The 14,819-nt window shown below is 40.9% G+C and overlaps 1 protein-coding gene across 1 annotated transcript; it reads left to right on the forward strand.

Moving 5' to 3' along the window:
• The first annotated feature begins 6,375 nt into the window (after window positions 1-6,375).
• On the forward strand, window positions 6,376-14,140 carry si:ch211-117k10.3 (Krueppel-like factor 15). The gene is made up of 4 exons (XM_034121681.1): window positions 6,376-6,534; window positions 8,227-8,516; window positions 9,012-9,861; window positions 11,835-14,140. Exons 2-4 carry the CDS (start codon window positions 8,294-8,296, stop codon window positions 12,001-12,003), a joined length of 1,242 nt encoding a protein of 413 aa, XP_033977572.1. The 5' UTR covers window positions 6,376-6,534; window positions 8,227-8,293; the 3' UTR covers window positions 12,004-14,140.
• The last annotated feature ends 679 nt before the right edge of the window (window positions 14,141-14,819 follow it).

Raw genomic sequence — 14,819 nt, forward strand, 5'->3', positions numbered from 1 at the left:
CCGTCACTCTACAGAAACTGCTCTCCTTGCTGTCTCTGAGGAACTGCACACTGCTAAAGCAGCCTCCCTCTCCTCTGTCATCATCCTAGCCTCCCTCTCCTCTGTCATCATCCTCTTGGACCTGTCTGCTGCATTCGACCCGGTGAACCATCAGATCCTCCTTCACACTCTCCAAGAACTTGGAGTTTCAGGCTCTGCACTTTCCCTCCTCACCTCCTACCTCAAAGACCGCACCTACAGGGTAACTTGGAGAGGGTCCGAGTCTGACCCTTGTCAATTAACTACAGGTGTCCCTCAGGGCTCTGTCCTCGGTCCCCTCCTCTTCTCTCTGTACACAAACTCGCTCGGATCGGTCATTAGCCCGCATGGTTTTTCATACCATTGCTATGCTGACGACACTCAATTAATTTAGTATTTTCCCCGTTCTGAAACCCAGGTTGTCGCACGCATCTCTGCTTGTCTAGCAGACATCTCTCGGTGGATGTCTGCTCACCACCTCAAGCTCAACCTTGACAAGACTGAACTGCTTTTTCTTCCCTGGAAAAGATTGTCCCACTTTTGACCTAACAATCAACATTGGCCCCTCTGTTGTTTCCCCGACTCAGACTGCAAGGAATCTGGGTGTGACCCTAGATAACAAACTGTCCTTCACTGCAAACATCGCTGCAACAACCCGCTGCTGCAGATGCACTCTTTACAACATCAGGAGGATACGTCCCCTCCTGACCCAGAAAGCGACGCAACTTCTGGTCCAGGCTCTCGTCATCTCACGCCCTAGACTACTGCAACTCCCTCCTGGCTGGTCTACCTGCATGTGCCATCCGACCTCTGCAGCTCATCCAGAATGCAGCGGCTCGTCTGGTCTTCAACCTTCCTACATTCTCCCACCACACCGCTCCTCCGCTCCCTTCACTCCCTACACCCCAGCACGTGCACTCCGCTCTGCATCAGCCAAACGGCTCGCTGCACCCGCACTGCGAGGGGGACCCAAGTTCCCATCAGCAAAAACACGTTGGTTTGCTATCCTGGCTCCAAAATGGTGGAATGAGCTCCCCATTGACATCAGGACAGCAGAAAGCTTACACATCTTCCGGTGCAGACTGAAAACTCATCTCTTTCCACTCCACTTCGAGCAATAAAAAGAAAAAATAAGAAAAGAAAAGCACTTAAATACTAACTAAGCACTCATATACTAACTAAGCACTTACATACTAACAAAGGACTGGCTTATCTAAAGCCAGTTGAGTAGCACTTAGTAGAAACCTGATGTACTTATATGATTCTGTTTTCTTCAAGTTTGTATCTTCTTGGTCGAATGCACCTATTGTAAGTCGCTTTGGATAAAAGCGTCAGCTAAATATAATGTAATGTAATATCTCCTCCAACAAGACCAGCAGAGGATATACAGCAGGACATGAGCTCTGATGCTGAGCTAGTCACAGGTTTACATGTATCCTTCTTCTTCTCAGGGACCTCTTTGGACATTGTGTTATACATTAGGAGGAAGCATTATGCTCATTTTCAGATTAATATTCGTATCGAGTGCCTCTCCTGTGACATGTCTCCATGCTTTAATGTTCAAAAAGAAGTCTGTTCGATGTGGAAGAAGCAGGAGAGAGAGAGACACACACACACACACACACACACACACACACACACACACACACACACACACACACACACACACACACACACACACACACACACACACATATATATACACACACACCAGCACAGCATGATGGGAATAACTCACATTCGAAACAAGCCCTCTGCAGCCTACAATTTGACAGAAACCACTCAAACTAACCACACTAGTGGGTGGACCGGGAATCAAAAAGACAAAGGTTACCTCCACACCTAACCTTACCTAACAATTAAAATGTTATATCCTCCGAGAAACTCATTATACACACGATCAAGGTTTAAAAGGGCCCTATTTTCCTCATTTCAGGTGTATATCAGTATGTAGTGTCTCTCCTGGGACATGTCTCCATGCTTTAATGTTCAAAAAGCTCTTTATTTTTCTCATACTGCCTGTGCTGCAGCACCTCTTTTCACCCTCTGTCTGAAACCAGAGCCCAGCTCTGATTGGTTAGCTGGCCGGCTCTGTTGTGATTGGTCAACGGCGGAGAGATGTCCCGCCCCTTAGCCTATCACGTACAATTTGTTGGAACACTATCCAATAAAAGCACGAGTGTTACATCGTGATGTCCTTATGTTCACTAAACAAAGGAGTCCAATGGAGGAGTTTCAGGCAAGGGGGGGGGGGGGTTGGGTGTGAGAGAAACTCCTTCTGTAGGGAACGCAGGTATTTTAGGCTTTGCAGACCATTTACATGCACAAAAACCCATATAACACACTACAGGAGAGGCAATGGCCCCAAAAAGCTAAATAGGGCCTCTTTATGGAATCCTTCTATAAACTGTGATGAATTTTCAAGACACACGCCGCAGGTTGAATGTGTAAACAGAAGCTATTTTTATATCCTTGTACAGTCAATGATAGGGACTTACATCCTGCTGTGTACTGTTGCTAAGAAACCACTGTGACTTAATGTCTTGTGCATTATGCTGCAGTCCTCTCCTTCATACTGTGTGGCTTGTCTGTACGGTCAGTTAAAGCAAGCATGTAATGATGCTACTGAAATCAACCTTTAAAACCTGTTGTAAAATGATGTATTACACTTTGAGTTAATGGCCAATGTGTGCTATCACAATGCAGATTATTTATTTATTAAAGCATTTCCCTGAGCCATTTGCCTCTTAAAAACAAAGGTAATGCTCCTATATGCTGATCAATGTTGTTAACTGAATTTTTCATTCATAAGTTTCTATTTTGATTTTGTTCTTTTTGATTTTCTACAATCATTTATTTCTTTTGATACATGTATTAATTTATTTGAATGAAGTTCACTACAGGCAGAGTAGACAGTAACATTGTTAAATAAATGTTGTTTTGTGTCTCATTTTTTATTATTATTATTACTGTTATCATTATTATTTAAATAATGATTACTATTATTATAAAATTGTTGCCTTTTATCAAATGCTAATACAGTATATCGGCATTATAAATAAGCCATTGGTTGCTCTGCTCTGGATATTGATATCATTGAAATTGTAAAAATACAGAGATTTATGAAACAAAGTGTAGATTAGTTATAATATTATTGCACCAGATTCAGAATCAAGGCTGCATATCCTTCACCATATTGAAGTGTGTGTGTGTGTGTGTGTGTGTGTGCGTGCGTGCGTGCGTGCGTGCGTGCGTGCGTGCGTGCGTGCGTGCGTGCGTGTGTTTCCCAGCTCCTGTGTGTGTGTGTGGATGTATGTACAAATATATTTGTATACTTTTATTTTGGATTTATTTATCCTTTTTGGATTTAGGGGAGTATTGTGTGGGTGAACGAAAGTTCTGATGTGCTGTATTCATGTTTTTTGCATTGTATGTTTTGTTGTTGGAGACCCTCGAAAAAGAGATGGTTCATCTCAAGGGGCTTTCCTTAAATAAAGTTTGAAGTGACCATTCAAAGTGTACAGATGTACTTTGTGTGTCTCAGCTGAACCACCAGAGGGCCTCTTTGCACAGAGCATCAGCCCGGAGAACTGATATTATCTTAAAGCCCCTTTAAGCTACAGAACATTCATGTTTCGGGGACCATGCCTTCAGTGTCGATGCCCCCACCCTCTGGAACTCCCTCCCTGCTGAAATCCGTAACGCCCCTTCTCTGAACATCTTCAAATCAACCCTGAAAACTCATCTGTTCAACAAAGCCTTCCAACATTAACTCACTCTTCCCCCTCCTGCAATCTAACACTTCCATTTCTGCCCCCTGTTTTATGTCTGGTATATGTCTTGTTATATGTTTCTTTGTTAAGCGACCTTGGGTTGATGAAAGGCGCTATATCAATTAAAGTTATTATTATTATTATTATTATTAGTGGTTTTATAAATCATACTGAATATTAAAAACTCCCTTAGTAAGAGGAAATTGTTTACTCAGGGCAGTTATACTTAAGTCCACAATTGAGTGGAATTATTTGGAAATGTATTCATATAAATATATAAAAATAGCAAAGAACATAATTTATATATCATGACGTCAATAGTAATACAAAATAAAACAAAAAAGTAAAATAATAATAATAATAGACAGTCATAAAATGTGCACTTGACCTGATCAAAAATGCATTAAAACACAATAATGTCCTCGCTAATACAGAAAATAAATTGTGACAGAAGATTACAAATATAAGAACTATAAAAAGAAGATATGATTGCTACTTTGTACTTAATAATTATAATAATAATAATAATAACTCAAATGTATATTGTGCATTTCATTAACCCACTGATGCTTATATTAGTTGTGTACTTCTACTCCACTACATGTATTTAATACCTTTAGATACTTTACAGATCTGGATGAATGATGTGAAATATAACCAAGTGTTAAATCAGACTTCAGTTCCACCTGGAGTAAATCCACAAGCTACCCTGCAGTATACAAAGTCATTCAAACTAGCTGCACCTTTACCAGCTTTGAGAACACTTTAATGATCAATCATTATAAAACATATCATATATATTATTCTGAAATGGACCAATCTGCACAATGACTACTTTTACTGTCGCTACTTTAACTATATTTAGATGATAATACTTTTCTACTTTTACTTGAGTCACATTTTGAATGCAGTACTTTTACTGTAACAGAGTATTCCTCCACTCTGGTACTTCTACTTTTAATCAAGTACAAGATCTGAGTACTTCTACTTTTACTCAAGTAAAAGATCTGAGTACTTCTACTTTTACTCAAGTAAAAGATCTGAGTACTTCTACTTTTTCTCAAGTACAAGATCTGAGTACTTCTACTTTTACTCAAGTAAAAGATCTGAGTACTTCTACTTTTACTCAAGAACAAGATCTGAGTACTTCTCAGAGGTGGAAGAAGTCCTCAGATTGTGTCCTTAAAAGTTATACATAGAAGTCCTGCATTAAAAATGTTACTCAAGTAAAAGAACAACAGTACTAGCATCAAAATATACTTAAAGTAACGACAGTAAAAGTAGTGATTGTGCAGATTGGTCCATTTCAGAATAATATATATGATATGTTTTATAATGATTGATCATGAAAGTGTTCTCAAAGCTGGTAAAGGTGCAGCTAGTTTGAATGACTTTGTATACTGCAGGGTAGCTTGTGAATTTACTCCAGGTGGAACTAAAGTCTGATTTAACACTTGATTATATTTCACATCATTCATCCACATCTGTAAAGTAACTATTACTCAATAAATGCATTGGAGTAAAAGTACACAATTTACCTCTGAATTGTAGTGGAGTAGAAGTACAAAGTAGCATAACATGGAAATACTCGAGTAAAGTACAAGTACGTCAAAATTGTATTCAAGTACAGTACTTTAGTATATCTACTAAGTTACTTTAAACCACTATATGTATATTGTTATTTTTTTTAAACTGCGAGCCATGTTGATCTCTCTGGATATTGTTGCACATTTCAATATATATCTTTACCTCTCTTTAAATCTGCACAGCCTTCCACTCTAAATTACAATATGCTGCAGTTTATCATATACTCAATGTATTACGTTTTTTGTATATTTATATTTGTGATAAATATTGTTTTTTTATTCTCTTGTCTAATAGTTTTTCTATATTTTATTTTAATATCTTTTTTTAAATAGTTGTTGTAATTCTAATCTTCTCTTACAGCTTATTTCCTTGTGTTGTGTTTATGTTTGAGAGGCGTGTGGTGCAGTGGGTTGTGCGTTGGTGTTCGGATGGTGTTCGGATCAGGGGGTCACAGGTTCAAACCCCACTGCAGTCAGCATGTCGTTGTGTCCCTGGGCAAGACACTTCACCCCAAATTGCTCCTGTGGGGATTGCCCACAGTATTGAGTATGTAAGTCGCTTTGGATAAAAGCGTCTAACAAGTGACATGTAATGTAATGTTTGCAACACCAGCAAGCAAATTCCTTGTTTGTGTAAACGGACCTGGCAATACACTCATAAAGGTTCACCTACAGAATAAAACAAAGGTTACAGAAACAAATGAATCAAAGAATATGAATATAGTCCCTCAAAGTGTAATTCAGTCGATCTTCTTAGTTACATCAATGGGTGTCTCCATTATTGTGTCCACCACATCAATAGGCCACACTGTGTGGCAGTTAGTCGCTGTGGTCGCTGTGTACAGTGATCTCTACATCAACACATGGCAGTCTTGAATTTATCGAGTGGCGGCCAATCAGAGCCGTCGTTTTAGGGCGAGCCTCCGCCGCGCTCGGCCAATCAGCGCCGCGGAACAGGACCCGTGCCTCCAGAGTTGTGCAGCAATGCTTGTCACGTGACGCTGGGAAAAAGGAATGCCAACATGGACCCGTGGCAAGGACGGGATGTGAGCGTGCTACGACAATAACACGACGGAGGAAAACAGAAACGCGGAAAATAGAAGAACCCCTTCGACGGTGCGGCTCGTTCTCCACCGAGTTACTGCAGTACATTCACGGTAAGTCGAGCCACATATCCGGGATGCTGCTCGGTTAACAGGAGGAGTATAAATAGATCTTTTGAACCGGAGACTCATGGATTCCTATTCGGGCGCAGTTTGCATTCAGGCGGTTTGCCATGTTGTCGATCGCTCTTTCTGGTAAAAATAGTCATCGAGCGGTGTTTTCTGATTTCAATCCTCATGAGTTTAACATTCCCCTCGAAACACTCACACACACACACTCACACACTAATGGGCAAGTCAGTGCGGGCCGTGTTTACCCAGCTCTGTGTAAAGTGTGTGAGGCCCTGCTGCAACATGTGCCTGCAATCTGACAGCAGCAACACACATCCTGTGGAAGCTAATGGGCATTTCTCACCACTGTTAGCGTGTGTGTTTGGACTGTAGTTCCACATTTGATATCTGCAGACCTGAAGGTGAACTACCACTGGTGGCTAACTAACTCAACTTTTAATTTGCATACCTTTTTTGCATTTTTCCATTCAACTTTCCATAATTGTCAATATGTTTTACCTCTGTGATACATTTTACAGTTCTATGTATACTAGACCAGTGCTATAAGATGTTTTTAATTATATGGAAGATAGCAGTTTATATTTGTATTCCTTTAAAAAAAGTTAATTATAGTACTTTTCTGGGGAATATTTAATGGATTTTCTAATTTAAAGTTGGGCCTGACCAAAACATGCCTCAACTTAAAGACACATAATATGCTTATTTTCAGGTTCATATTAGTATTAGTATTATGTATTTTGTTCCTTTACTGTGACATATTTACATTCTTCAAGCTTCAGAAAGCATTCAGTACACAATGTTTTGCTCATTACAAAAATATACCCCATATATTACACTTGTATGTGGTACAATTAGATTATAACACCTAATAATGTAATGATTTCCTGAAAATGTAATAATAATTGCACATAACGTGATCGAAAAAGTCCTGTATTGATTGTTAAGGAATAATTCTTCTAGATATCTAACCTTTTGCTCTGTGACGTTTTATGAACTACTCTGACGTCTGTTATCTCCTTTAATTGGTGCCATATGTGTTGTTGTTACCAGTTTGTGACCGGTCAACTCTCGGGCACAAATGGTAATTGTTGTGAGAACACTGAGGCAGTTCTTTATCAGTGTTTGTGGACTCTTTGAGGCCATAAGTGTCAGACGCAAGTGATTCAGTGTTCCCAGCTGTTTAGTCTACTCCCTCAGAGATGTTGATTACTCTCTGTGAACCAGTTAAAAGGTCTAACATAGAGAGAGGCTCTTCAGAATTGACGTGGCAACTCTCCCGTGAAGTCAGACCCTCTGACTCGTGATTTGTGATGTAAATCCTCCGGCCGATACTCTGAATAAACCCATCAGTGTTTGACATCAAAGCTCCAGTTTCTCTCCCACACACTCCCTCCCCCCTCTCTAAGCGATTGACCAATCAGAGAAGACTGGGCTCTGGTTTCAGACAGAGGGTGAAAAGAGGTGCTGCAGCACAGGCAGTATGAGAAAAATAAAGAGCTTTTTGAACATTAGAGCATGGAGACATGTCACAGTAGAGACACTACATACATATATGAACCTAAACATCAGCATAATATGTCTTCTTTAAATCTGGGCATTGATGTAAATAGCTCTTCGTGCACTTTTACTTTCTGCTTTGTTATTAAAAAAGTAATCTTTATGTTGCCTTTGCAGGTTTCCGTGATCCCTCTTCTGGATAGTGTTTCCTCAACAGCCTCTCCTCTGCGTTTGGCCTGGATCAATGGTGTCTCTCAGCAGCAGAACGCTGAGTTTGGAGAATGACCTGTTCAGGGACAGCAGCAGCCTGTTCTCCCTCGGCCTGGGAGACAGCGAGGGGGGCAGCTCGGCCTCCTGCGACAGCCCCGACGCCGGGGAGCTGGGGGCGATGCAGGAGGAGGATGAGGAGGAGGAAGAAGAAGATGATGATGAGGACGAGAAGATGAGTCTGCACATCTTTCTAGGAGGTATTGGTCAACCGATTAGAGATGTCACGTGTATTGGGGTTAAAGTCCGGGGTCCAAAACTAGCAAGCCACATGAATGTCTGGGAGCAAATACATTTTATAAGCTACACAAATACGGCCTGGATCCGTTTAATTCTCGGAACACTGGGTTGCAGATTAGAATTCCAAAAGTTCGTTTAGCGTGAAACACTTGAAATAACTAAAGGATAAGTTAAAAAAGAAAGTAGAAAGAAATTGAGGTCAAAGAAAACTATTTCTGCTAAAAAGTGAGCAATGATTGAGAGTCAGAGCCAAACATTTCAGATGCGTGTATCTCACACTGCACTGTAACTTTAATTCATGTACCTTTGTCATTCATGTTTTATTATCTTTGCTTTTAAATGAGTGTTTTTAAATGCCATTTTATAATATGTTTCTTAATGTCTTTCATGTTTGTAAAGCACTTTGAATTGCCTTGTGTTGAAAGCTGCTGTATAAATAAACTTGCCTTGTCTAGGAGCGGAGGATGGCGATGAGGAGGAACCTGCGAGTCACGAGCCTAAACTGCCAGATTTCCCTTTCCATCCCTCTTCCCCGTTTTCTCCCACGCTGGAAGACATCGAGGAGTTCTTGAGGGAAAAGATGGAACTTGTCAAAGAGGGTCTTCTTGTCCCAAAAGACGAGGGTCTTCTTCTTATTCCAAAAGAAGAAGCTTCCCCTCTGCCATGCAGTGACTCTCCATCCTCCACTTTGACCCCCGAAGCCTCCTCAGACACTTGCCGTGATCAAGGGAAGGTTGCTTCTCATTGCACTTCAAGTTTCCCTAAAAAGGAGGAAATCAGCGCAGAAGACCACTCCCCTTCTGCTCAACGTAACCCCTCACCTTCCTCCCAAATGCTCCTTGGTGCCCCGTTGGTTCTGCAGCTACAGCCCCTATCTCCAACCCCCGCTGGCTCTCCTCCAGGGGCCCAAAGTGGCATCTGGCTCACTCATCTGGTCATGGGCCTCCAGGGTGCAAGAGGACAACATGTCACCCTGCTGAACCCCACCACCACCACCACCTTGTTGTCTCTAAACAGCGGAGACAACAAGTCAGCTGACCAGAAGTACGTGAGGATCGCCCCCCTGCCCTTCACTATGAGGACTCTAGAGATCAAGGGCCTGACGGGGGTTGGGGGTCAGGGCACTGAACTGTTGAAGGCCATGACCCCCCGGGTGAGCAGACTGCCCCCCACAGAGAGGGTCCACAAGTGCTCCCACCCAGGCTGCGGGAAGATGTACACCAAGAGCAGCCATCTGAAGGCTCACTTCCGACGGCATACGGGAGAGAAACCGTACACGTGTAGCTGGCCCGACTGCGGCTGGAGGTATGTAGCATGATGAAATAATAATAATAATAATAACAATAAACTTTATTTGTGTAAGATAAGACTGTATTTATCCCGAAGGAAATTGTTGTGCCAGAGTTACAAAAATACAATATACACAGCATAATAAAACTGTACACTAACAGTGCAGTAAAAAGAGTAATTCAATATCTACAGGAAACATAGACGGTCACATAATTAAGTACATATTAACAGTATTTAGTAGTGCAAAAAACATAGTGGCAGATACGTAATTTCACGTTATTATAGAACATTATTAATAATAATGATATTGCACATGTTGTATAGCAGCGAGTGTTTTGTAATGATGGTAATGATATTTATATTGCACATAGTGTTGGTGTGGAAGTTGGAGTATAGAGCAGCTTTCATGCACAAAGCAGCCCAAAGTGCTTCACAGAACAAGAAGGAAACATGACAACAATATTAAAATAAATAGAGAACAAGATAAAAACATCAACAGTGATCCTAATGAAATGCCCTTGAAGTAAGCTGACAAGAAATTAAAATAGGTTCAAATAAAACATTTAAAAAAATAATAAAAGCAAAACTGAAAAAATACAGTAAAACATGGACAATGATACTAGTGAGAATTGAAAGCTAACCCAAATTAAAAGCCATATTAAAAAAGATTTTAAACATTTCAAGGGAGTTTGCTGTTCTAAGATCCACGGGGAGGCGGTTCCATGATGTTTGCTAACGGCTAAGAGTTAAAGGTGGGGTAGGTAAGTTTGAGAAACCGGCTCGAGATCGCTAGAATTTGTAAATACACAACCGGAGAAAATCTGCCACTTCCTTACAGAGCCCCTCCTCCAACACACACGAACGCGCACATGACCAATGAGGGCACGAGATAAGTTTGTGCACAGATGGAAGGCTGACAGGCAGGTAGGCCATCCAGTTATTTTAGCCGGGCCGGCTAAAATGATTGGTCGTGCTTTTTACAGTACTACGGCTTCCACAGATGACATTTTTTTATGGATTTTTTGTCAAAGCACTTCAGATATTCATTGCTATCGGGATGTTAAGAGCATTCCATGGAATATAACAAAAACTGTATCTCGAGCCGGTTTCTCAAACTTGCCTACCCCACCTTTAAGATCAAGATTACAAAAATACAAAATGTCATTTTTTCCCCCATTGGTTTTAGCAACGGGCTGCAATATAATGATGCAGGGATGAGTCTTAAAACCCAGAAATGAGTTCGCATTTTACCACTTCGGGTTCCCTCGTCTCAAAGTTTTTTGAACGTGTTATTGGTTAGATGCCTGAAATAAGATATATGGTGAACAAAAGCTTAATAGACTTTCACGTTTTGTCCTACGACATCAAATACGTCAGTTAATACCCCACTCGAGAATAATACCGAAGCTTCTATGTGTCACAATAATGGCAGTTGCTAACACTACGACGAACATTAGCCGTCATTAGCTTAGCGGTGGTGACATGAAGTCATGTGATCGTTGTGTAGTTCGTTCATAGCTTAACGCTAGCTTTTTACTTCTTCCGATCGCATTTACGCTTCAAAAATCACAAGGGGGTGGAAAGACCTGGGTAAGGGTTATCTTATTTTAGCGTATTTTATGAAATATACCGAAATCCACTGGAAAAATCCGATTGCTTTTTGACGAGGGAACCATTGCGATGCTTACTTCCAGGTCGGCCTACTAAGAAACGTCATCAATGCACCACTCTATCCTGATGCTCTTATTATCATAGATAACTAAGCCAGGCATATGTATAAATGTGTCTTTGATTGTGTATATATATATAGGTATATAAATATTTATATTCAGGATTGTGGGAAACGGTCTCTCTGTCAGTACACACCAGCTGGAAGATTGACAATAAAGTTGACTTTGACTTTGACAGTTGGCTAATTTGGACAAAAATGTGGTGTATCTTTTCATCACGGTGTTCCTTACTCCACCTTCCTGCTCTTTTGTCGCCAGGTTTTCCCGATCTGACGAACTTTCCCGCCACCGCCGCTCTCACTCCGGCATCAAGCCGTACGAGTGCTCCCTCTGCGAGAAGAAGTTTGCCCGCAGCGACCACCTGTCCAAACACACCAAGGTCCACCGCAGCTCCAGACCCGGCAGGATCCTCAAGGCCACCATGTGACGCTCTTTAGCCTAAACAGCCTCGAGGGGGGGGTCCGGGTCTCCCTCAGGATATTTTTGGTGCTTCACAAGCAGAACTTTTAAAAGAATTGTGAGAGCTGGACGCTGTTTCTTCCCCTCCTCCTATTTGTCTTTCTCTCCCCCCCTGCTGTTTAAATGTCACTGTTCCTTCTGAGCAGCTCATCTGATTCTCCTCAGGAAACCCCCATCTGAAAGTGGATTTCCTGGCACACAATGCAAAACACCTAACAGGAGACAGTTTTTACAGGGGCCCCTCTTGCAAACCACTCAAGCTAACCTACTATCTGCTGTTCAAGAAGTAACAAGCAATAGGAGTGTCTGTAACTCTATAATCCTCTTTTTACTTCCGTGATTCTTTTTCGAAGCCAAACTTCAGGGTCCATGGATTAAGCATTCATTTTTATACGCTGTTGAAAGGAAATTTTAATCTTCATGTGTCTCATCATACGACATGTTAAAGTGGCAGAGCGTGACAGCCATCACATGAGGGTGACATTCTGATGAAATCTCCCCTAAACGCTTTCCCACTTCCCGCTGAATGAACTCTTGATATTAGGAGAAAATGCGGAGACATCGTCAGACTTACATTTTGGCCAAACTGAGAAAACTTCCGATGTTGAACGCATCCCATCCTGGCCTTCGTTGCACTCGTCCAATCATAATCCACCTCGTTTGACCCCGTATGCCTTTTCTCTCAGCCCCGGTTCACTCTAATCTCTATTGATGCCTTTGTACATATCACAAAACCACCTCACTTGATCCTACTCTTATCATATGACTGCTCTTATTTGACTGTGATTGGGAACTGGGGAGTTGACAAACCTGAAAACCCTGTTCTGGCCCAGCTAGAGCATGAAACGACACCCACGACAGTTTTTAAGCTCTTTTGTTCTGGGAAATTCTCTCGCAACCATTGTGCAGCCGACTTCTGTCTGGCTTGAACAATTACTACTACTACTGTTATGTTTTGGCTCAACGGTGCAAAAGTGAGGCAAAACAGTGCTCTTCCTGAGTAACAGTAGCAGTTACTATAATACATGTATGTTGGTTATAGCAGCAAGAAAAGCTAATATTTTAAACAGCTGGATAGGCAGCTAACATCTACTTAATCATCTCTATTAGCATACTCATACATATGTGTACCGTAACATAAAAGACAAAGATAACATGTACAGCTTGTAGCCTTTACATATAGATGTGTTTTCTTTTTTTAAATCGATGAGGATTTTTCAATCAGTGCATTAAGCTATTCAAATGTGTTTCCGGAGAGAGGGTTTTTGGTATTTTCATGTGAGTTTGATTGTAGCGTGATCAATCTGTGGAATGTCAGACTGATTATGGTCTGGGATTTGGAGTCCCATTCAGCTGAGTCTCAAGTGCACTTGTGTTCGTGGAAAGTGAGAAAAACAGTCATTGTGTTCTTATGGCAGTTCCATAACATGTATACCTTTGGAACGAACGGTAAAATGCCAAAAAAAGATTATAAATATTTTCTAAGGAACTGCAATGCAGTCACTATTATCATGTGTTCTTTAAAACACGTCGATGCTTGTAAAGCTACCACTGCTTCACATGAAGAGACTGTATTCATTACGCCTCACATAACTGACTCGTCTCTGTTGAAGCAGCACTCACTGCTACAAAATGTAGGCTAACCTAACTTTCATTTTTAGGGGCTTTTGGATAAACTCAAAAGCAGAGCACTCCCTGCATGTAGCGGTGTACATTTACACTTCCTCCATATCTCTGTCTCTTAGCATAATGGATACATTATGGTTCACTCCTGTTTGATAAACAAACCATGCTTATTAGTAAGGTAGGAACCCATTGAAGGCAGACAGGCGGGCAGACGTGTTTATCTGTCTGAACCAATGCTGTCTTTGTGTCTGAGCCTCCCCAGGCAGCCTCTACTGACCTACATCCAGACCTGTGTTCCCTAATCATCATCCAATTCTCTCTATCTATCGCTACGTCTCTCTGTCAGTCTCTCTGTCTCCCTACTCTCTGTCATGCCTGTTTATCTGGTTTAACACAGGCTTTATTTTTATTTTATTTTGGAATACCAGATATGCTATTTTCCTATTTGCAAAAATAAAAAAGCAAAAAATGAAATCCTTTCCCTTTGTTATTTTTTCAAGATGCAAGGCTTTTATTGTCATTCGTACATGGCTACAGTGTAGTTATGTCTATGAAAATCTTAGGTCACAGGCTCCTCCTCCAACAATGCAACACAATAAACGGATAAAATAGTGCAAGTAAAATAAATGAAATAAAACAAATAAAATAGATGCTTAATGAAAATATGAAAGTGTGAGAAAGTAAAAGCAGTTTTACTTTTTAACAAATAAGCTTCAACCTTCAGATCTGAAAAGAGAGGCAAATGCGGACATCAAAGTCTCAAAGATCCAGCACGGCAATTTCACCCTGTGCAAAAATAATTCAGATTGCATAGAAGACTGAGAAAAGTACCCTTCTTCTCACTCTGGGATAACACAGGCTGCATTTTCTTTGTTTTGGAATACCAGATATACTATTTTTCTTTTTGCAAAAATAAAAAAGCAAAAAATGAAATCCTTTCCCTTTGTTATTATTTGAGAGATGTCGACTGAACATAACTGATAGCTGGGTTCATATAAAAGTGTGAGAATGTAAAAACTGTTTTCATTTTACATTTTACAAGCGGCAACTTAAAGGTTTGAAAAGTGAGGCTACTGCAGATAAAATGCAATATTTGTATTATCAAGTTGGGCATCTTCACTGTCTGCAAAAAGAAGTCAGATTGTACAGAGGTCGATG

Source organism: Trematomus bernacchii, unplaced genomic scaffold (assembly GCF_902827165.1).
Source record: "Trematomus bernacchii unplaced genomic scaffold, fTreBer1.1, whole genome shotgun sequence".
NCBI lineage: Eukaryota > Metazoa > Chordata > Actinopteri > Perciformes > Nototheniidae > Trematomus > Trematomus bernacchii.